General features: G+C 44.4%; 1 protein-coding gene across 4 annotated transcripts; it reads right to left on the bottom strand.

Annotated features, from left to right (window-relative positions):
• Positions 1-2,950: 2,950 nt before the first annotated feature.
• MSRB2 (methionine sulfoxide reductase B2) lies at positions 2,951-23,100 on the bottom strand. Of its 4 annotated transcripts, XM_032349616.1 has the most exons (5): positions 22,924-23,100; positions 14,367-14,467; positions 9,933-10,009; positions 4,445-4,592; positions 2,951-3,720 (listed from the first exon to the last, which is right to left on the bottom strand). In XM_032349616.1, the coding sequence occupies exons 1-5, from the start codon at positions 23,033-23,035 to the stop codon at positions 3,616-3,618; spliced, it is 543 nt and encodes a 180-aa protein (XP_032205507.1). In that variant the 5' UTR covers positions 23,036-23,100; the 3' UTR covers positions 2,951-3,615. The 4 variants fall into 4 exon arrangements, with proteins under 4 accessions (XP_032205507.1, XP_032205506.1, XP_032205509.1 ...); XM_032349615.1 differs by lacking the exon at positions 22,924-23,100 and having other exon boundaries at positions 14,367-14,712; XM_032349618.1 differs by lacking the exon at positions 4,445-4,592 and having other exon boundaries at positions 3,613-3,720.
• Positions 23,101-25,270: the final 2,170 nt, after the last annotated feature.

Raw genomic sequence — 25,270 nt, 5'->3', positions numbered from 1 at the left:
TGAAAGAGTGCTTACATAATTGGTACTTGGTTGGAATGGCAGAAGCCTCCAGAAAGTGGTCTTTCTTGAATGAAAATACGGTTAGAGTGAAAACTTAATGGCTTTTGTGGCAAGCCCTCCCAAAATCAGGTATACTACCGTGGCAAGAAGTGCTATAGAGGTGGTCACTAAATAGGGCAAAGGAACCTTTCTGATTAGTCAGTATTTATGAATGGCCCTTTCTCCACCCTCTTAGTCTGGAGGATTGATTCTGAGAAGAATGAGAGCCCACTACCAGGCATTCCAAAAGGCAAGAACATATGACTAAATATCCAAAGAAAAAAAAATATACCCATGGGTAATCCAGAGAATGAAGTTGACTAACAAGGGTTTTTAAAACTATGCTTGTTATGTTCAAGAACAAAGATTAAAAATATGAGGGAAAATACACCTACTCTCCTCTGTTGAAGTCAGATAATGTCAACAGAGAATTGGGATGCATAAAAAAGAAATTGTTATTTTAGGACTAAAAAAGGTGTAACACTTAAAATTAATACCTCATAAGATATGTTTAAAAGTAGATGGGGGCACCTGGGTGCCTTACTTAAGCGTCTAACTCTTGATTTTGGTCCAGGTCATGATCTCGGGGTCATCGGATCAAGCCCCGTGTCAGGCTCTGCACTCAGTAGGGCGTCTGCTTGGAATTCTCTCTCTCTCTCCCTTTGCCCTTCACCTCCATCTGCCCCACTCATGGGCTCTCTCTCTCAAACAAATACAAATAAATAAATAATAAATAAAAGCAGACTAGATGAGCTTTTGCTAGGATAAGACTGGTAAGTTAGAGAGTATGTAGACAAAAAATATCCAAACTGAAGTACAGAAATTTAAAAGAATGGGAAAATTCAGGAAAGAATCTTAGAGACATGTGGGAATGCAATAAATGGCCTATAATTTGAGGTCAGGGGAAAAAGCAACAGTGAAGAGAGAATAATCGAATTTTCCAAAACTGATGAAAAGTATCAAAAGTATCAACTCTGTGAACCCCAAGCACCATAAATATAAAGACAACCACACCAGGCACAATGTAAACTGCTGAAAATCAAATAAAAAGAGAAATTCATAAAAATAGCTGGGGTTTGGGAGGGGACTACACTGCTTTCGAAGGAGCAACAATAGCACTTAGAACTGATTTCTCAGACAAAATGATAGAAGCCAAAGACAATGGAACACAACTTGAAAAATGCTGAAATGCAACATGGGGGGTTAAGGGGGTAGGAGAAGAATGAATGAAACAAGATGGGATTGGGAGGGAGACAAACCATAAGTGACTCTTAATCTCACAAAATAAACTGAGGGTTGCTGGGGGGAGGGGGGTTGGGAGAAGGGGGGTGGGGTTATGGACATTGGGGAGGGTATGTGCTATGGTGAGTGCTGTGAAGTGTGTAAACCTGGCGATTCACAGACCTGTACCCCTGGGGATAAAAATATATTATACGTTTATTTAAAAAAAAATTATTAAAAAAATGCTGAAATAAAATTTCCCTAAGTTAGAATTCTATACCCAGGGAAAATAACATTTCCAAAATGAAAGGAGACAAAACTCATCAAATGTATACATTAAATATGTGCAACCTTTTTGTATGTCAACTTTTCCTCAACAAAGCTTTAAACATTTCAAAGGAGAATAAATACATTTCTCAGCCAACAAAACCCAGAAGATCCATCATTAGGAATCAAGAACTAAAACAAAAAGGAGTTCTTCAAGCAGAAGAAAATAATCCTATAGGGAAACATAGGATTTCAGGAAGAAATATGAAGGAACAGAAAGGGCAAAAATGTAGGTAAATATAAATAAATATTGACATATAAATTAATAATGAGTTCTGGGGGCTAAGACATGTGTAAAATTAAATACATAGGGATAGTAACACAAAATATGGAAGGATGTTAATGGGGTTAAAGTGTTCTGAGATTAGCATCTTTGGAGAAGTAACAAAAAGTGATAATTATTATACAACGGTGACAAGTTTGGGAGGCATGTTGTTATTTCCAAGGTAACCACTAAAAGAAGAGCTGCATAATGCATGACAAGCTAGTAAGGAGAAAAAATGGAATAATTAAGTTTCCTTTCTATTATGTCTCAAATAATTTAGACACTTTCAATAGCAAATTATTCAAGACTCTCAATCTGTGAAACAGTTGAGTTCCTACTAGTGTTGGTATAACTAACTGTCTACTGCCATGTAATCTAATTTTTTTTTTTTTGGTATTTCCTTTATATTTTTAAAAAAATTTCAGGTTTTGGGGTTCCTGGGTGGCTCAGTGGGTTAAGCCTCTGCCTTCAGCTCAGGTCATGATCTCAGGGTCCTGGGATCGAGCCCCGCATAGGGCTCTCTGCTCAGCAGGGAGCCTGCTTCCTCCTCTCCTCTGCCTGCCGCTCTGCCTACTTATGATCTCTGTCTCTGTCAAATAAATAAATAAATAAAAATCTTAAAAAAAAAAAAAAATTTCAGGGGCACCTGGGGGGCTCAGTGGGTTAAGCCGCTGCCTTCGGCTCAGGTCGTGATCTCAGAGTCCTGGGATCGAGTCCCGCATCGGGCTCTCTGCTCAGCAGGGAGCCTGCTTCCTCCTCTCTCTCTCTCTGCCTACTTGTGATCTTTCTCTGTCAAAATAATAAATAAAAAAAAATCTAAAAAAAAAAACAAAAAAAATAAAAAAACAAAACATTTCAGGCTTTAAAAGATTTTATTTATTTGAGAGAGAGCAAGAGAGAAGGAGCAGGAGCAGGGCAAAGAAAGAGGGAGAAGCAGACTCTCTGCTGAGCAGGGAGAACAATGCAGGATTCGATCCTAGGACCCTGGGATCATGACCTGAGCTGAAGGCAGACACTTAACCAACGGAGCCACCCAGGCACCCCACAGTGTTGTTTTTATAAAAGAACAACTTCACAGACTCAGACAAAAAGCACGCATAAAATTTTACTAAATATTTTATTTGAACATGTTTAAACTTAACTTTGTAGCCACTTTTACTCATTATCACTGAAATCTAACAAACTCTCCTTGGAACTTATTTGCCGGTAGAAAGGATGAATCAGAATGTTCAAGACATTCTAAAATTTTGAAGAAGAATCACGCATCCCATTGATCACCATGTATGCCCCCCAAATGCGGCTCTGCCACAGTCCAAGTCCTCGGTACTTCTTTCAATGCTGGGATTGTAGATTACTCTAATCCCATATTTCCTTCCTCTTTTCTCTTGATCCATCACCTACATATGTCCACAAAGGACTTAGAGCAATGGAAAGTTCTGGGTAGTTTTGTAGGAATTTCTGGCTTGTAGTCCATTAGTTTCTTACTGTCCCCAAAGAGTCATGCCCTCTGGTCACAGGCAAAGCCTACAGAAGTCAACTGGATGGAAATGGCTGCCCCTTTGCCATTCTGTGAAATTCCACCCTCCACGTTGGAATTGGGGTTGGGTTGATTCCAGGCAAATCCGATACAGAAGTGGGGACTTGCTTGGTGCCAGCACAAACTTAGCTTACTTTGGTAGTAAATAAAACAAGTCATTCAACATACACTGAAAATTGAGGGTGTAAATGAAGCAGTGGTGACAGAAAGGGATTCTTGGAGATGGTCAGTGTCTCCTTGGTTTGAACTTCAGGGCCACACTGTTGATGCAAAACCTCTGACCACTAGGCCCAGGTCCGTCAGGAAACACATGGCCAAGGTGGGCTTCGCACTGCAAAGGAGAGACGCCTCTGTCATTTCTCCACCGAGACAAAGTTCTTTATGTGAAACGAGATAAACCCCACGTGGCCGCCCCAATCCGGTGTCTGTGTGGGGAAAGTCCATCCCAGCAGAATGCACGTAGGAAAGGAAAGAATGCAGGGGCGCCTGGTGGCTCAGTCGGTTGAGTGCCCGACTCGGTTCTGGCTCAGGTCATGATCGTACGGGTCCCACGACCAAGCCCCACGTCGGGCTCCCCACTCAGTGGGGAGTCTGCTTGGGATTCTTTCCCTCTTTCCCTCTCCCCACTCTCACTGTCATGCGAGTGTATATTCTCTCTTAAATAAATGAATGCATCTTTAAAAAAAAAAGAAGTGAGAGAATGCAAGGTATGGTAGCGGTAAATAGTTATCAGTGAGAATGTCAGCAAGGTATTTAACTTAGGCCTTGATTTATTCATCTATAAAATGGGAACTAACAATTACAGTACTTAATAAAGCAGTTGTGATGATTCCTTGATACAATGCATGTTAAAGCGTTAATACAATTCCTAGGCTAGACCTGGGAGAGGCTACCTCACAGTGGCTCGGGAAGGTTCTTTCTCTTCCTGACAGTGCCCAGAATCACGGAGAGAGGGGTCAGAAGAAGCAAGGGCAGAAACCCGGCTCTCTGTGGCGCCCGAGCCGGGGCAGGACCGGGGAAAACCAAACAGACAAAACAACACAAAAAACCCCCACCTGTTTGCACACAACCTCGGTGCGAGTTAATCCTAATAAGGTGTCCACACGCCTCAGGATGCTCGCGTCCCTTTCATCAGAGCCAGACGCCCCGTGTGCCTCGGAAAACGCAGGCCACCCGGAGCCGGAGCAGTACTTGTGGTCGGAACTGTGGAAGACATTCGGACCTTGCAGCTGCCGAGATGTTATTAACACACAAAGAGCATTTTATGCCCCAACTCCTTTTTCCCCCCAGTAGGGTCTGCTCCCCTGTCTCCTCTGCCAGATCTCCAGGCCAGTCACAGCAGCGGTCCGTTCATGGGAACTGTGTCCACTGCACTTTCACTACCAAACACGTCTCACCGTCGTCAAAGGATCTCTTGTTCCTTTGATGCTGAAGGCTTCTCTCTCCATGTCTGACAGGGACCGAGAAACACTAGGGTCTTTGTGACCTGTGATGCATATTAGGAAACCAGGATCAAATCCAAGGGCTCCACACGTAGGAAAAGGGGGAAACGGAAATGTGACACTCGTGGTCACAGGAGGGCATGAAGGTCCGGGCCCAGCAGCGGGAGGCCTGATGAAATGCCCCCTGTCAGCAGCGGGCCCTTCGGGCTACCTGCCTGGCTGCGGGGATTCCAAAGCTGCCTCTGCCCTTTCTTAGCTGGGCGACACTGGGCAAGCTCTGTACCTGCTCCAGGCCTCATCTGGAGCACAGGGCTGAAAGGACCCATGTTAGGGAGATGTCTTGAGGATTTACAGAGATACTCTGTGGGCACAAGGTAAGTGCTCGTGAACTTTAAGTGCACGATGATCATTAGTCAAGAAGCCCGGGCATCTGAGCCAGTCGCGGCAGTACAGGGACCCTTCTGGGCATGTCCCACAGGAACTCATGATGCTGAGAAGGCCAGGGGTGCCTACGAAAGGAGTGGGAGAGCAACAAGCGAATCCATTTGCCACAGACCTACTGTCCAAGACTCTGAAGGGGAGCTCCCTTAAAAGGCACTAGGAAAATAGAGTGAAAGCTTTTTAATGGCAGGGAGACAGTTCTTTCTCTAAGGAAGATGGAGAGAAATGCATTGTAAACTCTGCAAAAACAAAAACAAAAAAACAAAAAAACAACCCCCCCCACAGAAACTCCAAAAAGCTGGGCAAAGAGAAGGAAAAGTAGCAAATACTCAAATCCAGAGGCTAAGAACACAGAAGGAAGCTTGATTTAGAGCAGAAAGTCTAGTGTGATGTAGTCATTCTCGAACATTTTCATCTCAAGATTGCTGTACACTAAGAAAATTACTGAGGACTTCTTCCCTTTACATGAATTATGTGTATCAATGCTTAACAAATTAGAAATTATAACAGAATTTAAAAATATTTCCATGTTGTTATTTTTAAAAAATAATAAATTTATTACCTGGTAAATTTTTTTCAAAATGAAGAGTTGCATTGTTTTACAATTCTGCAAATCTCTGTAATGCCTAGCTTAAAAAAGAAAAGACAACTGACTCTTCATATGTGCTTCTGCATTCAGTCTGCTGCAATCTTATTTTGATTCAAGTATAGAAAGAGGACGTGGCCTCACGGGCACCCACTTCGAAAAGAGAGGGCCTTGTAGATCCCCTAGAAAGGTCCCAGGAACTCCCGGGGTCCTCAGACCAGCATTTTAGAACTTGGAGGAGTAAGGGCCTTGCCTTCTGAAAGGCTGAGGCATGACTCCAGGCTCTGATACATCCGTGTGACCTGGGCAAGCTATTTAATCTTTTTAAAGCCTCAGTGCACTAATGGATAGAACATTAATGGCCTTATTACCTTACAAGTCTGCTCAGAGGATTACCTGACAAACTTTCTAGGTATAGTGCACTTAGCAGTGTCAGACGTATGATATGTAAGTCAGTAGCTACATTTTTAAAAAAATAATTACAATTAATAACAGATATCCATGAAATTTGAGCAGCCATGGGTCCAATTTTTTTGGAACCTTTTTGAAAGAGTTCAAAACTATTCATCTGAGCCACCCTAGCCCAGGGAAAAACATTTTAAGTATCTTTTAATCACAGCCTTTTCACTCCTTAATGTTACATGCAGCTAGTGATGATTAAAGGCATTTGGATGGAGAATTATGAATATAATAAATTTTTTAATGATAGAATCTAAGACTAATAAAAAGTCATCTAAAATGTTTATGGGAAACAATAAATCTTTATTGATGCAATATAGAGAATATGGAGATTTTACCAGGTAATATGAGAGGCCCGTCATACACAATTTAAGAGTGGCGATCTAACTTTAAGGCCAGTTTGAAGTTCCAATATAAATATTTAAATGATTAGCAGATTATAAGGCTCTCCCTTGAAAAACTAAAACCATACTGCATCATCTCTTTTCAGATACACTTAAAGGTATTTTTTTAGTTTTGATTTTTTGTTACGTGTTTTTGTGTTATGTGTTTGCATGTTTGTTCTATGGTTATTTGCTTTGGTTTTGCTTCATTTCTGGAAATTCCACAGCCCCTGAGCCAACAACAGAGGCACCTGGTGAGACCTGACACCTCTAACATCTTAGAAGAATTTCCATTCATTTGGAGGAATGGGAACTACAGAAGTTTCTCACCGATATTACTTGGTTTCTTATAACATGTGGGACAGCCGGGGGTTATGTAAAAGGCGAGAAACATCATCAGGCTCTCAGATCCCCTCTACTCTAAAGACAGGCAGGAGCATGAAAGATGTGGACCCACAGTTTATTTTAATAAATACTTCCAGAGCTGGTATACAGGGGTGGGGGGAGGAGAAGAAAGGGGGAACACAGGAAGCAGGGGCAAAGACACATAATTCCAAGGTTAGTAAAGCAACAGTTTGGAGACCCCAGGGGAGTGATGACATCCTACGAGTGTTCCTGTCCTGAAACCTTGGCTCAGAGGCCTCTGTTGTGGAGAGGAGGCGTGTCTCTCAGAACACGCACCATGGTGGTTGTGTTGTGAAGGCAGCGTCGTTGTGGGCAGCAGGGTGCCTAACAGCCTAGAGGCAGTGGTCCCACAGCTATTAGACTCTTGGTTGACCAACTTTTCGCCTCATTTTGACTCTACCTATACAAGCATTTGTAGGGATGTCTATTTTTTTTCTCCACCCTGTTCGCTATTATTAAGGCTGGACACTGGGGATGGGTGGGGGTGGGAGTGTGGGGGTGGAAATGAGAGGCAAAACAGGAAAATATTCCTAAGACTACCCTCTTGAATGGGAAGCATGCTCAGGAATATAATCTCCACTTACAGCTTCTCAATAACTGGCACATATTCGCAAGAATTCCTCATTATCAAAGACTGATCCATACAGATGCCCAAAGAAGGTTCTCCCTCTACGAATTGTTGCTCTCACGTACTGAGTGCTTGGCATGTGCCAGGACCGGCCCTGGTGCTTCTGCATGTGTTACCTCAGAACTTGGCTGATGCTCTCAACAGCTTGCTGAAGTCAGTACAGCTACCATGCTGCCACGTTCCAGGTGAGGAAATCAAGGCATGGACCGGTTAAGAGACTTGCCCAAAGTCACACAGCAACGGGGCCAGGTACACCCAAGCACCCTAGCCACTCTACTATACTGTCTGTCCTATAAACAAATGCATCTTTAAGAAGAGTTTGTTCTGGAACATAGAAGATTCTTATAAATATATTCTTATGTCTCCCAGTCTCAGAGCAGCAGCAGTAGCAGCAGGAAAATGGAACAGAAACTTATACCACAGTCCCTAAGAAAAGAAAATAGAAACTTTTCAACTGAAACTAAATGATTAAAAAAGAAACAAATAGGCTGGTGAACTGGCAGTTCCAGTATACTGGTCTTTAGTCGACTTTTGGAGAATCGGCTGGTTATCCTGTTAGTCTCGACTGCTTCACTATCTCAGTGACCTGCAGTTGGTCACTCAATTTCCTTACTTTGGGCTAGCCTTGTACTAATACAGTAGCCATCGGTCACATGTGGGCTTTTGGGCTTAAATTAGTTAAAATTAGGTAAAATTAAATATTCATCTTCAAGCAACATTTTGAGTGCTCAAGAGCCACATGTGGCTACCATAGTAGACAGAGCAGAGACAGAACATTTCCATGATCACAGAAATTTCCACTGGACAGAGCTTTGTGCTCTGGTCTCAGGTCCCACCCTGCTCCAACATTCTGTGAGTCCATGACTGGCTGCTGTGGTAAGGGGATGGTGGGCACTGGGCAGGAAAAGGTCTCAGCTTTGCCAGTGTAGAAACCAGAACACCAATGACATGGAAAAATGAAGAACGCTAAGTAGAAGGATGCTTTTACAAGAGTGACTTCTTATCTCCTGTTTTCACAGTGCAAAGACAGGAAAGAACATCTGCCTGGTCACCACAGTGTGACAAGGTGGTCCTTTCCATCTTCACATCGCACGCCTTTTTTTGACTAAAAGCAGGTTGGCCAACTCAAGGCCCTGCTTCTCCTCCTTAACAGAACCAAAGGCCAAGGAATAGCCAATGTCTCAGAAATATGTGTCCCACATTTTACTATGTGAAGATTAAGCTGCTTCTCTTAGATCTCCCGGGCCATCCCGGGCCAACAGCTATCTTAGATGTCTACACAACAGCCACTGATCCAGTGAATGAATCTGAGCAAAGACCTGCCCTTCCTGAGGCATGAGGGGAAATCAATCCCAATTGTTCCCCATCCCTGCAGGTGGGGTCTGGTTTTCCAAATTCGGCCTCCATTAGTGGCCAGCAGCCCAAGAAAGCCCGGTCTGCTCAAAGCCCAGAGGATGTAATGAAGCACTGCCTAATGGAAGATTCACAGAGCTGGCTTGATTTATATTTTATTCTAAACCAATTTAGAGTTGATGCAGAAGAAAGGAAAACATCTTTGAAGTTCTGAAAACAGGACTTCAAAGATGCTTTCCTTTCTTCTTCATCGAATCTACTTTTTTTAGACTGTTTCCTGCATGTCTAAACAAAAAAGCCTTTGTTGAGAGATTTCAGATCCTGATTGACTTAAAAGAGGCTTTGAAATCAAGGGACAATTAAATTTACTTTTAGCTATATAGAAGAGGGCATGGTATTCACTACTGTCAAGCACTGTGGGGAATCTATCCTCATAAAATTCTACATTTCCCAAATTAAATTATAAACCCATTTTCCCTCGGAGAGATATAGTTTTAATCACATGGCTAAGCAAATACAATTATGGTTTAGATTTCTTTAAATACTTGCCCAGGAAAATATTCTAATAGCATTATCTTAAGGTGCTTACGAAGTTTTATTTGTTTGCTATTTCTCGGGGAAACAGGAAGAAAGAATATAGGCTAAGAAGTCTCAACTGCTCTAAATGCTGGAAATAATCAAGAGGGGCAAGTCCTTTATAGAAATAGCTCTCCTTAGAGCAGCCATGCCAAATGAGGAGGGCAATTAAAAACAACACAGGCATGTTTTTATCCAAGGCTTCAAATGAGACAGAGCTGTAAGAAATCCAGAGGTTTCTTCTCCTCCAGTACCTCTCTCGAGCCTTACCTGAAGAGTGGGCTGTCACAGCATACACAGTGATACATTCCTGACTCCTTGTTATTCAGATAGGCTCCACTGAAAGGCTGAAAGTAAATTAGACAGATCAGGTGTAGGCTTCTCATAACACCAGCAGGAGATGATACAGCAGATTTAAATCCAAGATTCGGTCCCCAAATAAAGGAACTTTTGTACTAATTTGACAAAGTACAAATATCACTGGAGAGGAAATTATAACCCGCCCAATGATGCAGCCTTGCAGGCTTATCACAACCCGGCCTTTATGGTGCCAAAAATTCAAATTATGACATTAATAATGCTTTGCATTTATATACCACCTTTCATCCAGAACATCAAAGTCTGTGGACAAGTGAGAGAACACTCCTCTGGATTGTGTAAAATTTCAGTCCTCATCTCAAAGGAGTTAATACAATAGGAATCCAGTCCACTGTCTAAAACACTGTGAAATCTCCAATTAAAGACAGAATATGAATACATAGAACGGATAGCTCTGTGGGCTCATGGTTGTGCCTTTAACATGCCTCACATCATGGTATTTAGGACACGACATAGTTAATAAATGTTTAAATAATGAGTTAGATTATCCCAGTACTGAAGCTACTACTTAGATGAAATTATCTCATTAACTGTGGCTTAAAGAGTTTTTAAGTTTTCAAAGGTCTCCCCAAAATACACAGGAGACTTGAAGCAATGAATCTGCCAAGTCAGTACCTTTCAAAATGCTATTCTGAAAACTGGATTTCATTGTTTTTTGTTTTTTTTTTTAATTTATTTTATTTTATTTATTTGACAGACAGAGATCACAAGTAGGCAGAGAGGCAGGCAGAGAGAAAGAGAGGAGGAAGCAGGCTCCCCACCGAGCAGAGAGCCCGACTCAGGGATCAATCCCAGGACCCTGAGATCATGACCTGAGCTGAAGGCAGAGGCTTTAACCACTGAGCCACCCAGGTGCCCTGGATTTCATTGTTTAAAAAAAAAAAAAAAAGAAAAAGAAAAGAAAAAAGAAAGAAAGAAAGAAAGAAAGAAAGAAAGAAAGAAAGAGAGACCTTCATGCCCAATTCCTTCTGTTAAAGTAAATTAAAAGGAAAAAAACCCCTCAACAGCAACAAACCTCGGAGACAAGCCAACCATGGAAGATCCACGACCTGCTGGCAAGCCCTATCCCATTTTAGGGGATGAAAGAGAAGCCAAGGCACAGAATGGGTCACCAAGTCACAGAACTGACTTAAGGAATGAGCTGGACTCTTCTGACCTTTCTACATTTCCCAACTCAACAGATTCACAGGTCAAACATACACATTCCCTGTGGTACTATTAACAGCACATTTTCAGTGAGCCGTATAATGGACAATTTCAAAATAACCCACTGAGCCTACCATCTGGGCACACTTGGACGTTTTCCCTCTTTAAAGACTCTAAACTTAGCTGCAGAAATCTGAACAGTGGAAGCTGGTCTTTTATGGCTTTTTCCCCTCGATGCCGGCTCCCAACCTTGGCACAAATCGGCATCCACCACAAAGTTCCACCAGTTCCCAGGTGGGAACCTGGGCTAATGGGACTCATGTGTCAAAGGGCTACCCATCCTGAAGCTGGTCTGGAAAGTCTACTCCTAGGATGCAGAGAGTCTGACAAAATTCAAAATATAATTTGGTCATTGCAGGGGACGGACGGACAGAGGAAGTAACAGGCGACAGTTATCACAGTAAAAATAAATAAAAAGGAATCCTTAGCTGAGGAATTTCATGAAGTGACATTTTTTCACAGCCTCCTAGACTAATTTCCTAATGTCTCCCTCCTCCTCCCTCAGTTCTGTGTAAGTCCTGTCATTTGTTTAGAGCCAAACTCAACTTCTATCTCAATTGTTCACTCTCATATTTACTTGAAAACCTAGTACGTACCCAGAGGTGGTCTGGGAGCTAATGTTACAGAGGTGGGGGGAGAAACCAGAACTGAACTGGCCAGCACCTTAATTTTAGACTTCTCAGCCTCCAGAACTGTGAGGAAATATATGTATGTATTTATACATAAACGTCTGCTGTTTAAGCCCTTCCGTCGGGCTACAGTGGCCCAAAGGCAGTCTGCCTGGACCAATGGGGCTTCTCCCTCCTCTGACCTGGTCAGTACAACATACCTGCCGGAAACAGACGGCACACTCAAAGAGGTCATTTGCAGATAATTTCGTACAGAACGATTTACAAAGGTGGGGACAGGACCAACAGAAACCAGCAAGGGAGGACGAAGCACTGGGAGGGCCAGGGGCTCTGAGAACACTCACCTATGAGGTCCATGGGACAAAGAGAGGGGCAGTTACCAGAGCCTGTTGGCCGGCGGGAGCTACAGCCTGCACTAGAGGACCCTGGGTCCCGATTTCCCTGTCATGTCCTCTGACCGTGCTAACATCGTCCACTGGCCAAGCTCGAGCAGTAGCCAGAAGGGAAGGGGGCATGTTATTCTTCCTGGAGCCCAGCGAAGAGCAGAGCGAAGCATGTGGAGAGCAGATCTGTGGGGTGCACAAAGGAAGGCCTGCAGGAAACCCGCCTTCAACCGATATTTGACTTTGAGCTGTTGCGCAGCGAGGCTATAACCCCCTTTTTTTTGTGTCTAGCAGAATGCGCACGCTTTCACTGCTGCCTGACCAAAACGTGTGCAACTGAATTCTCAAGTTTGAGTTACCAAATAGAAAACTGAGATGTGTTACTCCCCTTATGTTAGCCAGGCTTACAGTGGGTTCGGCACCATTCTAGAAAGTTAGGTGTGGACATGGACCAACTGAAAGGGATTATAACATTACTTAAAATAATGGAAGACGCTCATTCTGTAAGATTGCCAAACGCGCAGAATACACTGCACCATCTGTTTGAGAATCCCACAGACTTATTCTCCTCAACATCTGTCAGCTCATCTCCAGGCTCTGTACATATACCAAACCCCGCTGGGCTGGGTCCCTGGGAAGGGGCTGGCTTAAATCTTCTGAGGTGTACTCCGTGTACTGCACACGGAGCCTCACACGTGGCCCCCAACCACCTGCGGTAGTGAGCGTGTATCTTTCCCTAAGAAGCATCATGAAAAATACCAGAACTTTATTTGGAAAAATACCAGTACTTTGCAAGAATCTGGGGGATCTGCCGGCCTAACGACGTTAGCATCAGAGAAGCGGAGGGTGCGCCGTGACGACAGGGCCACACGCACACGGTCTGAACTTTGCGGGGAATGTGAAAGAAAAGATAAATTCTCTACAGCTTTGCAAAACCACTGTGGCCCACTGCCTGGGGCCCGCTTCACGAACCAGAATGTCTAGTAACAACCTCCAACGGCTCCGTTCCAATGGTTATATTTGGGTCTAAGACAGAGGACTTGTGAAGAAGCGCTATGCTGGGAAAACAAAACTATAATGAGGAACCACTCAGGGCAATTCCCTCTCGAAAGGAACGAAAGCTGAGCTTCTTGAATGGCGCTTAAATATCATTTGCGCCTCCCAGCCTGCCCTCCCTCAGTATTCACAGAAACGTCCTCTCGGAGCACCGGCTCTAGCGGGCCACCATGGGCGGTGCCAGAGCTGTCCCTGCGACGGCAAGTGCTCTGCAGGGAAAGCGCTGGGAAAAGCAAGCCCGGCTTGGGGCTGAGAGAAGGCTTCCCTGAGCCCATGGGATTGGGACTGAGGGCTGAGAGGGAGGTCTGAGTGAACGGGGCGCGGCGAAGAGAGAAGGACACAGGGGGCGAGGGCCGTAGGGAGAAAGGAGCCCAGGGCGTCTGAGAGCTGGAAGAAGGGCGGCGTGCTCCCAGTGCGGGGAAGAAAAAGAAAAACAGCCAGGCTGAGGATAGGGGCAGAAGGCAGGGGGCAGAGCCTCCAGGGCCCAGTAAGCCATTTGTAAACCTTCTTCTTTACCTTGGAAGTGTGGGAAGCCCCTGAGGGATTGTTAGCAGTGGGGGGATGTGGCTGGATTTGTGTTTTCTAGATCTCTTCTGCCTTTTTTTTTTTTTTCTAAGATTTTACTTTCGTGACCCAGAAAGAGAGAGAGAAAGAACGAGAGCCCACAGGGCACAAGATGGGGGAGCCCAGGATCCCAGGATTATGACCTGAGCCAAAGGCAAACACCTCACCCCTGAACCGCCTGAGTCACCCAGGGGCCCCTCCTTGGCCACCTTGTAGACAGCGGCAGCCGCAATAGCGGAGGCTGCACATGCCGTCCCCCCAGCGAGAGGGGACAGGAGCAGAGCAGCTGGAGGGTTACGGAGGAGGCAGAAGAGGCATCGGGGTCTCCTACAAGTGGATGGAGCCCCATGCCTGAGAGGGAGACCGGGAGGGCCAGAGTGGTGGAGGGGAAGCAGGGGCGTGGGCTTCTGCAGCTGCATCTATCCCAACCCGCCCTCCGGCCCCCCCACAAACCCCTCCAGCCACGACACTATTATCAGGGAGCTTACTGGTTCGGTCCCTTTTTCTTGAGTGACATAGAACTGCTCTGGAGTCAGCTTCCTTCGCCATTCGCCCTTGCTGAGGGACGGCTCATGCTTCGTGAGAGAACCTGTGTTGTTCAAGAGGAATTTTTTAAAAATTAAAACAAAAAGGCACAGTGACGTTTTTTCTTTAGCTTCTCTCCTGAAGTGCACGGCCACGGGTAGCACGAGGCCGCGCCGCCCCTCTCCCAGTCCACAGGGGCCAGAAAGCTCCAGTACAAAATGCTTCAATCGACTCATTAGTTTCACAAGAAAGAAGCAGCAAGCAGACAGGCAGTTTTCTGGTTCCGCTGGGGCCCAGAAGCTAAAGAGGCGGTTGAAATATGGAATAATGCAGACTAAATTCCCCTCAGGTACCAGGGGATAGAAATTGATCCTCCTTCTATTACTACGCTCAGAGGAGTATTTCCTGCCGGGATACGGCTGGGAGCAGCTGAGTGATGGAGAGGAAAGAACCCTGAGCTAGTGGGTTATTAAACTCTTCTCCTTGGCTGGTTTAGAAAAATCTCTCTGATTCTGTTTGTCGACGGAGGTCTTTATTAAAAAATCTTCTTGTGTGGAACAAAGGGGACACTCCTAGAGCTGATGCCCCTAAAAGGAAATGGAGACCAACCAGAATCTAGTCCAATGCCTCGATCTTACGCCCCTTACTCCAGTGACTGTGAACAAAGCGACTGGGACAATACTCTTTTTCGCCAAAGGGGAGTGGGAAGCCTGACTTATAGAATCAGTGTTTCAAATCATCTAACACTAAAAATTGGAAAGGATATTGTAAGCTGTCCACCTCGACTTACAAATGAGAAAATAAGAGGGCTGGAGGCTTAGTAAGCTGATCACAGCAACAAAGATGAAAGGTTAGACACGTGTGGTATCACCATGAAATATGAAACGTGTCTGAAAATCATATTTGAAATTCATTTTTGGTTACCAAGAGAAGGTCCTAAATTATCTTTTAAGTAAGAAAAAACTTCTCTCTTCGCCGCTAGCTCATAATACTATACAATATGGTATGTTCAGAATTGTATATTATTGATTGCTGATGGTTGTTTATATTTTATTAAAAGGTTTTTAATCTGTTAACTATATTAAAAGTTGTCCTTTCTTAAGGACTTTTTACAGGGTTACGGGAATTTCTTGTTTACTCTAGAAATACACCTCTGAAATTGCCTATGAAAATATAGCTCGGGTACACACAATTTTTCTGGAACTCATTTCTTGGGGAGCAAAGCAAAATGCATTTATGTGACAATTATTACTGCTCAGTCCCTTTCAGAGGTACCAGGCAGAATGACAAGTAATAAATGGACAAGGAATGATAAATCTTTTATTTTTATGTAAAGATTTTATTTATTTATTTGAAAGAGAGAGCCAGAGAGCACAAGGTGGGGGAGGGGAATGGCAGAGGGAGCAGGAGAAGCAGGCTCCCCACTGAGCAGGAAGCCCAGTGTGGGGCTCCATCTCAGGACCCTGGGAGCATGACCTGAGCCAAAGGCAGGCACTTAACCTACTGAGCTATACCCAGGTGCCCGGTATGATAAACCTTTTAAAAAATCTTTATAATCACTAAAATAATAACTAATTCAAGTAAGAATCATTAGGGGATTCTACAACCCTGGGTGGGAGACTGTTTGAGAATGGAAGAGCCACACATTTTCAAAATATTACTAATTGTAAAGGAAGAAAAGGTACCTTTACAATGAAAAATGAACAAGTCATCACCTTAACCAAGTAAGCCATGTTAGCATCACCGTCAGTAGGCCAAGCCAACATCGTGTGCCTCTGTGTGTGACGCACTGAAGACAAGCACCCCCCGTCCTGCACCCCTGCACTGCAGCCATTCTCAGAGAGCCCACTGAGGACTCAGCAAAACCTAGAACACGGCGTCCTTCTCTCTCATTTCTCTGTAGTATCGACACTCGACATTCTCCTGTGGTAGCTTTTATTTCCCTTGGCTTCCATGGCACCCAATACTCTTGTCTCTCCTCTTATTCCTTGTCAGCATCCTTCCTCAGCCCCACTCCCTCTAGCCATCCCCCAATACTGGTGTTCTCCAGATGAATCTATTGCCCTAGGCTCGCTTCTATCACCACATCACACCTGGCCCTTGAGTGATGGTATCCAATGAGTAGCTTACAGTACCATCCACATGATAAGACTCCCTAATCTCTTTTACCCTCCATTCTAGATCTCTGCAGAATTCCAGATCCATTTATAAACATACCTGGATATCTCAACAAGAATGTCCCATTTCAAACACCACACACAGAAGGACTTCGTGTACCTCTCCTGCCCAAAAGCAAATCAGCCCCTTCTCTCATGTGTTCTAGCTCACTGACCCCATGCTTCAAGCCAGAATTCCAGACCATCAACACATGACTCTTCCCCTTTCCTGGCACCAAGCCATGTGGGTTCTACCTCCTAAGTAACTCCAGGATCTGCTCCTTCTCACCCCTCTGACACTCCCATGGATCAGGCCACCATTATTCTCTCCAGTACTGACGATCACAAAAGTCTCCTAACTTGTATGCTCTCCCCTATTCGCACCACTTCTTTTTTCTCACTGCCCCAAACTGTTCAGTGCTGTCACACTGAGAAGAGAAAATATGCCACGTGAAAACCTAGGAGAGGAGAATGTAGGCCAGAGAAAAAAAACTAGTTGGGGGTGCTTGGCGTGTTTGGTGAGTAGCAGGAAGGCCAGGGGGAACGGGTGGAGTGAGCAGGAAAGTTAGTAGAATTCACAGCAGAAAGCTAATGGGAAGGGGGCAGACCGACGAGAGTCTTGAAGGCTACGCTTTTAACTCTGAGTGTAGAAGTCATTGGAAGGCAAGCAGAGGATTGACATGACCTAGTGTATGTAAAAGGATTACTGGCTGATACACCAAAAGAAGTTGAAGGAGGACAAAGGTTGGAGCAGGGCACCCAGGACAGAGCATATTTTAATAACCTGGTTGAGAGATGGAAGAGTCCTACGTCAGGGTGGTGGCCGTAGTCAGAGGGGTCACACACCAGATGTACTCTGCTAGCAGAGCTGGGGGATTTGCTGACGTACAAGAAAGAACACGGTCAAGGGGCACTACTCCAAGTTTCTTGGTCTGAGCACTAGAAGCTGGGGAAGCCTACAGGAGGAACAGGTTCAAAGCCTTGTTAATAAAAATTCAGTATTTTCAAAATTCAATATTCAGTTCAATATTATTCCAATGGAGATATCAAGTAGGCAGTTGGATATATAGATTTAGAAACTGAGGAGAAAGTCCAAGGTGGAAATGTAAATCTGGGACTCCCCAGCGTTAGAGTTATTTAAAGCCGTGAGCCTGGAAGATTCCCAAGTCAGTGATTGTTGAGAGAACAGAGAGGCCCACGGGCTGGACTTGGAGACACTCCAGGATACACGGGTTGAGGAGATGGAGACGAGCAGACGGAGAGGCAGGAAGGAAACTGCAAGAATGTGGTGTCCTGGACAGAGATGACTAATAAGTAGCTACTGGGTTTGGCAATGTGGTGGTCAGCGGAGGCCTGAAAAGGCAGTTTAGGTGGAGGGGAGAGAGAGAGAGAGAGAGAGAGAGAGTGTAAGTGAGTGTGTGTGTGTTTGTGTGAGTCTGACTGCAACAGATTTGACATAGAATAGGAAGAAGGAAAGGGAGACAGGACAAACAGGTAAGTCCTTTCAGGAGTTGGAGGTAGCTGGAAGGGGAAGTGAGGTCAAGAGCATTTTTTCGGATGAGAAAGTTCACAGTATTCTAGTACGCTGTTGGGAACGATCCCGCGAAGAGGATAAATTGATCATTTAGGAGAAAAAGGCGAGAGCTGCGGAGCTGTTCCTGAGCTTGACCTTGGGTAGATGAAATATGGGAGACCAGTTAAATTGTGAAAATTTTACTGACTGTATAAGTCTGAAATAACTATTCAAGGTAACAATAAAAGGGTTTTACAAAGCAATGCCAGCTTAACCACCAAGTGAGTGGTGGAAACACTATGAAATCTTTTCTGGCTGGGTTATCAGGAAAAGGTGTTTTTACTGTTTTAACAGCAAGTGGGAGGGGCACCTGGGTGGCTCAGTGGGTCAGACTCTGGATCTCAGCTCAGGTCTCAGTTGCAGGGTGGTGAGATCAAGCCCTGCATTGGGCTCCACGACAAGTAGGATTAGAACTGGTTTTAATGGATGTAACTATGTGTGGAATCATAAGGGAAATGGAAGGCATTCCATTTTTGACAGTTTAAAAGACAGAGAGATGTGTGTATATTTTGTGTGTATATTTCAACAAAGGGCAAGATCTAAAATTTGGCCAGTGTCAATGTGGAGGCATGACCTAACTGGGATTGGTCACACAAAGGCCACCTCAAACAGTGGAAAAACAATGAAGGCAAGAGCAAGATTTGCAAATAGGACATGATTCCTCCTCCCAGAATCTAACTGGTCTTGAGGGGAATGTGTGTAACCTGAACCCTGGCTATCAGTGACATCTGTTAAGGAAAAGCAGTAACAGAGGACTGTGATAAAACACTTTCTTTACCCTTCGAGGGCCTGTCCTGCCATGCCGCTCTTGGCTTTGGCAAAGATCTTGCATTATTACTACCGATTTCTAAGAGGAAAACTGACTCTTAGTACTAAGATTGGGAATTATAATCTGGAAAGCTGCTATTATCTTCCCTTCTCCTTTTGGGGAGGAAGTAGAATGGATTAGAGAGAAAAAAAAAGGGATTGTCTCCTGGAAGCCTGGTCCTTAGTATCTTTCCACATGCAGTACAATAGTTGACACCAGAGAGTGGGAATTCAAGAAGGGGGAAATTCAGCAGGACTCCCACACTTCAGCTTTAACCTAAAGTCTGAGACCCGGATGAACCCCAGCTCCCTTTCCAACTGTTCTGTATTTTACTACATGTATTAGACTGACTACTTGTTTTTGATACCCCCCTTCTCTTTTTTTTTTTAGCTTAAAATTTAAAACTAATATTTAAATTGTTAGACGGAAGAATCACTCCTTTATTTAGATCAGAAAGTACATTTCTCATGGCTCCTCTAATCCTCATCAGTACATACCTTTTACACGATGTGTATGAAAGGCTTCATAGGTAGGTAACAATGTCCAGACTAGTTGCTCTTGGAGCACCAATTATGCAAATTTAACTGTAAATCTGCCAGCCTGGAAGACTCTGTCAAGAGAAGAGACACTGTCTTGATAGCAAAATGACCAGTGGTCAGCTACGGGCAGCGTATATGTGGTCCGCATTTACAGAGGGTTCTGTAACCACAGTGTTATGGGTTGAACTGTGTCCTCCCAAAATTCATCTGTTGAAGTCCCAATGCTCAATACTTCAGAATGCAACTATATTTGGTGACATGGCCTTTAGAGAGGTAAGTAAGGTCAAACGAGGTCACATGGGTGGGTCCTACTCTATCTGGCTGCATTTTGGAGACGGGGCCTTTAAAGAGAAGATTATGTTAGCATGAGAGTGTAAGGATGGGCCGGATCTGACCGGTATCCTTATAGGAAGAAGAAGAGACTCTAGCGGTGCGTGAGCAGAGAAATGGCCAACTGCAAACCAGACAGAATGCAGGAGAAACCAACCCTGCTGGTACTTTGATCTTGAACTTCCAGCCTCCAGAATGATGAGAAAAAAATGTCTGCATTTCAACCTTTTAGCCTGCGGTATTTTGTTGTGGCTGTTCCAGCCGACTAATATACTATGCTTTAGGAAACAACTAAATTCTGAAGGAAAATTGCATTATGCATAAATTCTGATGGTTGTACCAATCAACAATTTGGTACCTGTAGATACAACATACAACAAGTGAGAATTTCGACATGAGTAAGGTCACTTGGCCACCAGTGGCCAGAGAACTCTCAGCATTGGTCTTTGCATTCTTTTGGGTACAATTGGGGTGTTTTCCCTCCTCAGCCCACATCACCTGTACCTTGAATTGGTCCTTTTGGGGCAGGATGTCTTCCAGATTCCCTCTGTATTCTCTTGCTATCTTCACTATGAAAAGATTTGATTGCTCTCGCTATTGTACTGGACAGCTATACAGCTTTTCTTTGAACTGTGTTTTGATAAACTCAGATTCTTTTGGGTTCCTTTCTCTCTTTGTGCTGTGATTAGCATAGTTTGTCTTCTTGGTCATATATTTCTGAGGTGGGCTTACATCTTCTCTCATCTTTAAAGAACACCGTCTCGGGGCACCTGGGTGGCTCATTTGGAGAAGCGTCTGCCTTCAGCTCAGGTCACAAACCCAGGGTCCCAGGATCAAGCCCTGCATCAGGCTCCCTGCTCAGTGGGAAGCCCTGCTTCTCCCTCTCTCACTCCCCCTGCTTGTATTCCCTCTCTCGCTGTCTCTCTGTCAAATAAATACACGAAATCTTAAAGAACACCCTCTCTTGGTCATATGGTCACCTAGCTGCTATACTGCCAAGTGTCACATACAAACAAGCCTTGTTTCAGTAAATACTTGTTGAGACGAAGGGAATCTATTACAACTGGTACAGAGAGAATCCCCAGCCCACTCTAATTTGCAGACTAGTTTTCTTTCCCAACTCAATGACTGAACTGGTTTAAGCAATGCTCAGGATGGTTTCTTAGAGTATTTCTAGAGTGTTTTCCTGAAACAAAAGTTTTCTCCATGATACTTCTTACTTACCTGCCTCTTTCGGTCTCAACTGAGAGACCTTGCTCTGGTTAGTCTCAACAACAAAATCACAGAGGTTATGCCTCTTGTATAACAGAAGTCTTAGCGCTGTAGAACTGTCCTCCATTACTATTAACATCTTCTCATTTCTCTCTCAACCTTCCCTAAGTCTATAACATAGGCTAAATGTAGCTACACTTTTGTTCTTTCCATTTATTTATGTAATTATAATTAACATTTATTGTGTGCTTACTAAGTGCCAATCATTGTGATGAAGCATTTTAATTCATTTTTCATTTATTCTGTACAACCCTACTATTATCATTATCCTTATTCTATAGAAGAAAAAAAATAGGTTTAAGCTTACCAAGTTCAGGACGTGCCCAAAGACATATAGCCAGGAAGTGGTACTATCAACACCAAAGCCCTTAGACACCAAACTATTACCTATGTATAATTTTTAATGGGTGCCTAATGGTTTGCTGAATTGAACTTCTCTGGTTTACTCAAGCATTCCTTAACTGATAGACATCTGGGTTATAGCCAGTTTCTGGTTCTTAGGAGTGGTGCTGTTAAAAACATCTTTGTACACATAGCTTTGTTCTTTTGAATTATTTCCTTAGAATAAGGAAGGGAGACACCCCCCAGGGAGGGGGTGTCTGATAAGTTACACAGCTCCTATTATGTATTAGAGTCTGGTCGAATTTTAAATGCTGCTGAAGAACTTAAGTTCCTAAGGCAATTCATTAGGATTTTTCTGACAACACCAGTACAAGCATAAAGGACAAGCTTCCATTGAAACCTCTATCCTATAAAGGGGAATGAGGAGAGCTCCAGCCCACAAGTATGATGTTTCCTTTGCCTGTGGTTCTCAGAAACAAAACAAAACAAATAATGCTTGACACACAGTAGGTATGCAACAAATATCATTGGGTTGGCTGGCTAGGACACCAAGAGATGCTGAAGGCCATGATTAGAAGTTATGTTGGATCAGCCACTCCTACACACTGTCTGTGCTTTTATTGATTTAAAACTACATTTTGAAAACTTCAGGGGATGAAAAGAATTCTAACTTGACTGGACACATTTTCAGAGAAGATAAGTATCTTTAAATTTCTTCAATGGACACATAACAATCAGATTCAGAGATGGGACTGCTGGGCAGCTGCCCATGAAGCAATGCGGCAATGCACAGGGAACACTAAATTATCCTGAAATGTATCTGAAATATAGTGCCATTGACACAGGTGTCCACAGGCGACTCCATACTAAAAGGTGAAACGCAAATGTAATCCACCAAAGGAGCCAAAGGCATTTCGAAGAAACACACACACACACACACACACACACACACACTGTTCCCTGTCTGTCTCAGCCATTGACGAACAAAGACTATCAGTCTAAAACGGAACGAGTTAATAGTCCACACGTCTCCCTGGGGCCAGGACACACACATAGAAATGTAAGGGACACACACAGGAAGCAAATCAACAGGAATCCAAAGCCTGAACTGCTTGCTTCTCACCTGGGAAAAGAAGCACGCAGAATTTAAGAGGGATACAGTGTTAAGAGACCACGGGCCATTACAGGAGGGAGCGCACGGTGTCGGGTCGCTGCCCTAACCACCGGGATTGTTCGCCTGGAGTCCGGGGATAAACACCAGGGGCTCCTGAGCCCGACATTTTACAGGGGATGGAAGTCAGTGACAACCACCCACACCCCCTCTAAATGTACAACCCACCGTCCTGGACGGCAAGGAGGGGCGGGCACGGGCGCCCCAAGAAGTTTCTAGAGAAGGAAGCGCCAGGTGCAGAACCAGCGCTCGGGCCCCCTAGTCCGGGCCCTTGAAGTAAAATCGAAAGCCAGGAGGCGGCGGAGGGGCTTGCGCGGTCTGCGTCCTACCTGGGTCCTCGGGATCGACCCCCGAGCCACCGCTGACGGCTCGGCCCCTCACGGCCCGCAGGGGCGCCCCTCGAAAGGGCAAACCCCACAGCGCACGGAGCAGGTGCGCCATGACGCCGCGCGTGGGGGCCCCGCAGAGCGGACGCACGCCGTCCCTTCCCGCCCCGCCTCCCGCCCCGCGCGCCCCGCCTCCCTCCCCGCGCGCCCCGCCTCCCTCCGCGCGCGCCCCGCCTCCCTCCGCGCGCGCCCCGCCTACCCTTGCCTCTCCTCCTGCTTCCCTCCTCCCACTGCTTCTAGGATCCCTGCCTCCCCTCTCCCAAGTCCTGCCACCACCCAACTCCTCTTACCCCTTTTCCGCGCCTACCCCTACTGGCCTCCCCTTGACCCTCCCTAGCCCCTCTCCCTTTCCCACCTGCGTGCTCTGGCGTGCCTACCGCCTCCCCAGGCTTCTCCCTCAGCCCTTCCCTCCACCACCGCTCCCCACTCCATTTCCCACCCCACCCCCCAGCCCAAACACTGATCTGTTTTACTTAGTCAGCAGTTGGTAGAATTGTATGTATTGTAGAACTATAGATTATTTTTAGATTTTCTTGAGGTACATATAAACGGAATCTTTGTTCATGCTGAGTAGTATTCCATGTATGGATATACCAAATGTATGTATCTAGTCATCTATTGATCGACATGTATATTATTTCCAATTTTCCCTTATTAGAAATAAAGTTATTAGGAACATTCCTGTACAAATCTTTGTATGCATATGTGCTTCCTTTTCTCTTGGGTAAGTAGTAGTATCAAAGATGTCACAGCTCTGCAATGTTAAGTAATCAACCTCATTTTGGATGATTCCAGTGGTGTAATTTTTCCAGTGTTTGCATGCCATGTCCTAAAGTTGTATGTGTAGAATTCATATTAAAATAGTGGGATTACTTTAAGCATGCTGTGTGCTTGGGATTGGAGTGGCAGAGATCACTCACCTGAGCCATACATTTTGTTTAGAGCTGGATCATTTGCTCACCTACTTTATGTGGTTCATGGGGAGATGGGGCCAGTGTAGCTAGTGGTTTATCAACATCACACAACCAGCCAGTATGCAGGAATCAGGATCAGAAGTGTGGCTTTGCAAAGCCAGGGCAACACTATTTTTTTACAGAGATAAATGGAAGTGTCACTAAGCGGAAGACAAGAAGAGAAGTCAGAAGGATGTTCTTGAGATTTATTTTCTTTCTTTTTAAAAAGATTTTATTTATTTATTTGACAGACAGAGATCACAAGTGGGCAGAGAGGCGGCCGGGGGTGGGGGGGGGCGAGTAGGCTCTCCGCTGAGCAGTGAGCCCGATGTGGGGCTTGATCCCAGGACCCTGAGATCATGACCTGAGCCGAAGACAGAGGCTCAACCCACTGAGCCACCAAGGTGCCCTCTTGATACAGATCTAGATACACACACACACACACACACACACACACACACAGCCCTCTCCCAGTGCCAAAAATTCCTACTTCTTACACTTTCCACTTGAAAGGTACAACATCTCTTCTGGAAGGGACACTTGGCACCAAGCATCTCCCATGTTCCAGTCTATACCTGCAGAATTTGGATGTTCTGTTTAATGTGTGCTTTACTCTAAGTGTAACAGCTTTTTGTATCCTCCTCTGAGATTGCTCCTGCCACTCCCCCTTCCCCTCTTTTGAATTTTGATAGATGAGGCTTCCAATAAAGTTATGCATCTTTTTTTAGCTTTTGCTGCACAATTTCAGTTCAGAAATGGTAGCAAAATCAAGAAGCCAGACAACCGTATTTGAAGCTTTTTTTTTTTAATCTTCCCTAACCCAATACTGCAAGCTACAACCTTGCTCATTCTTCTTCAACAATGTATAGTGTTTAGCTCACTATTGAGAACCTCCTAGGCAGATCTTCAAAAGTTATAAAAAATAAATAAAAGAATGAATCCAGGATTTATAGATAAAGATATAGAGCGAAACACACATGTATATGTATGCTAGATCAGAAAATATAGTTAGATTGCATTTTTAAAATTTTTTATTCTTCTAATTTTATTAGAAATTTTGTTAGATTTTTTGCATCCATGTTCATGAGGGATTGCAGTCTGTAGCATTCTTTTCTTGTAATGTCTGACTTGTTTCGTATTTGATTCAGATCCAGGCAGATTAAGTGGCTTGTCCATGATCACACTGCTTGCTACTTGGTTGAAGAGTTTGTAGAGTCCCCCTAAAGTTTGGATTTTAAGAACTATTAAGAAGTAGCAGAAGTGTATCCCACTCATCGTCATCCCTCCCAATCCCAATAAATAACTTTATTCCCCAGAAAAAAATTTAACCTTGTGAC

Source organism: Mustela erminea, chromosome 6 (genome assembly GCF_009829155.1).
Source record: "Mustela erminea isolate mMusErm1 chromosome 6, mMusErm1.Pri, whole genome shotgun sequence".
NCBI classification, from domain to species: Eukaryota; Metazoa; Chordata; class Mammalia; order Carnivora; family Mustelidae; genus Mustela; species Mustela erminea.
Note: the sequence above shows the minus strand (reverse complement) of the source record. Positions and strands in the feature narration are given on the sequence as shown.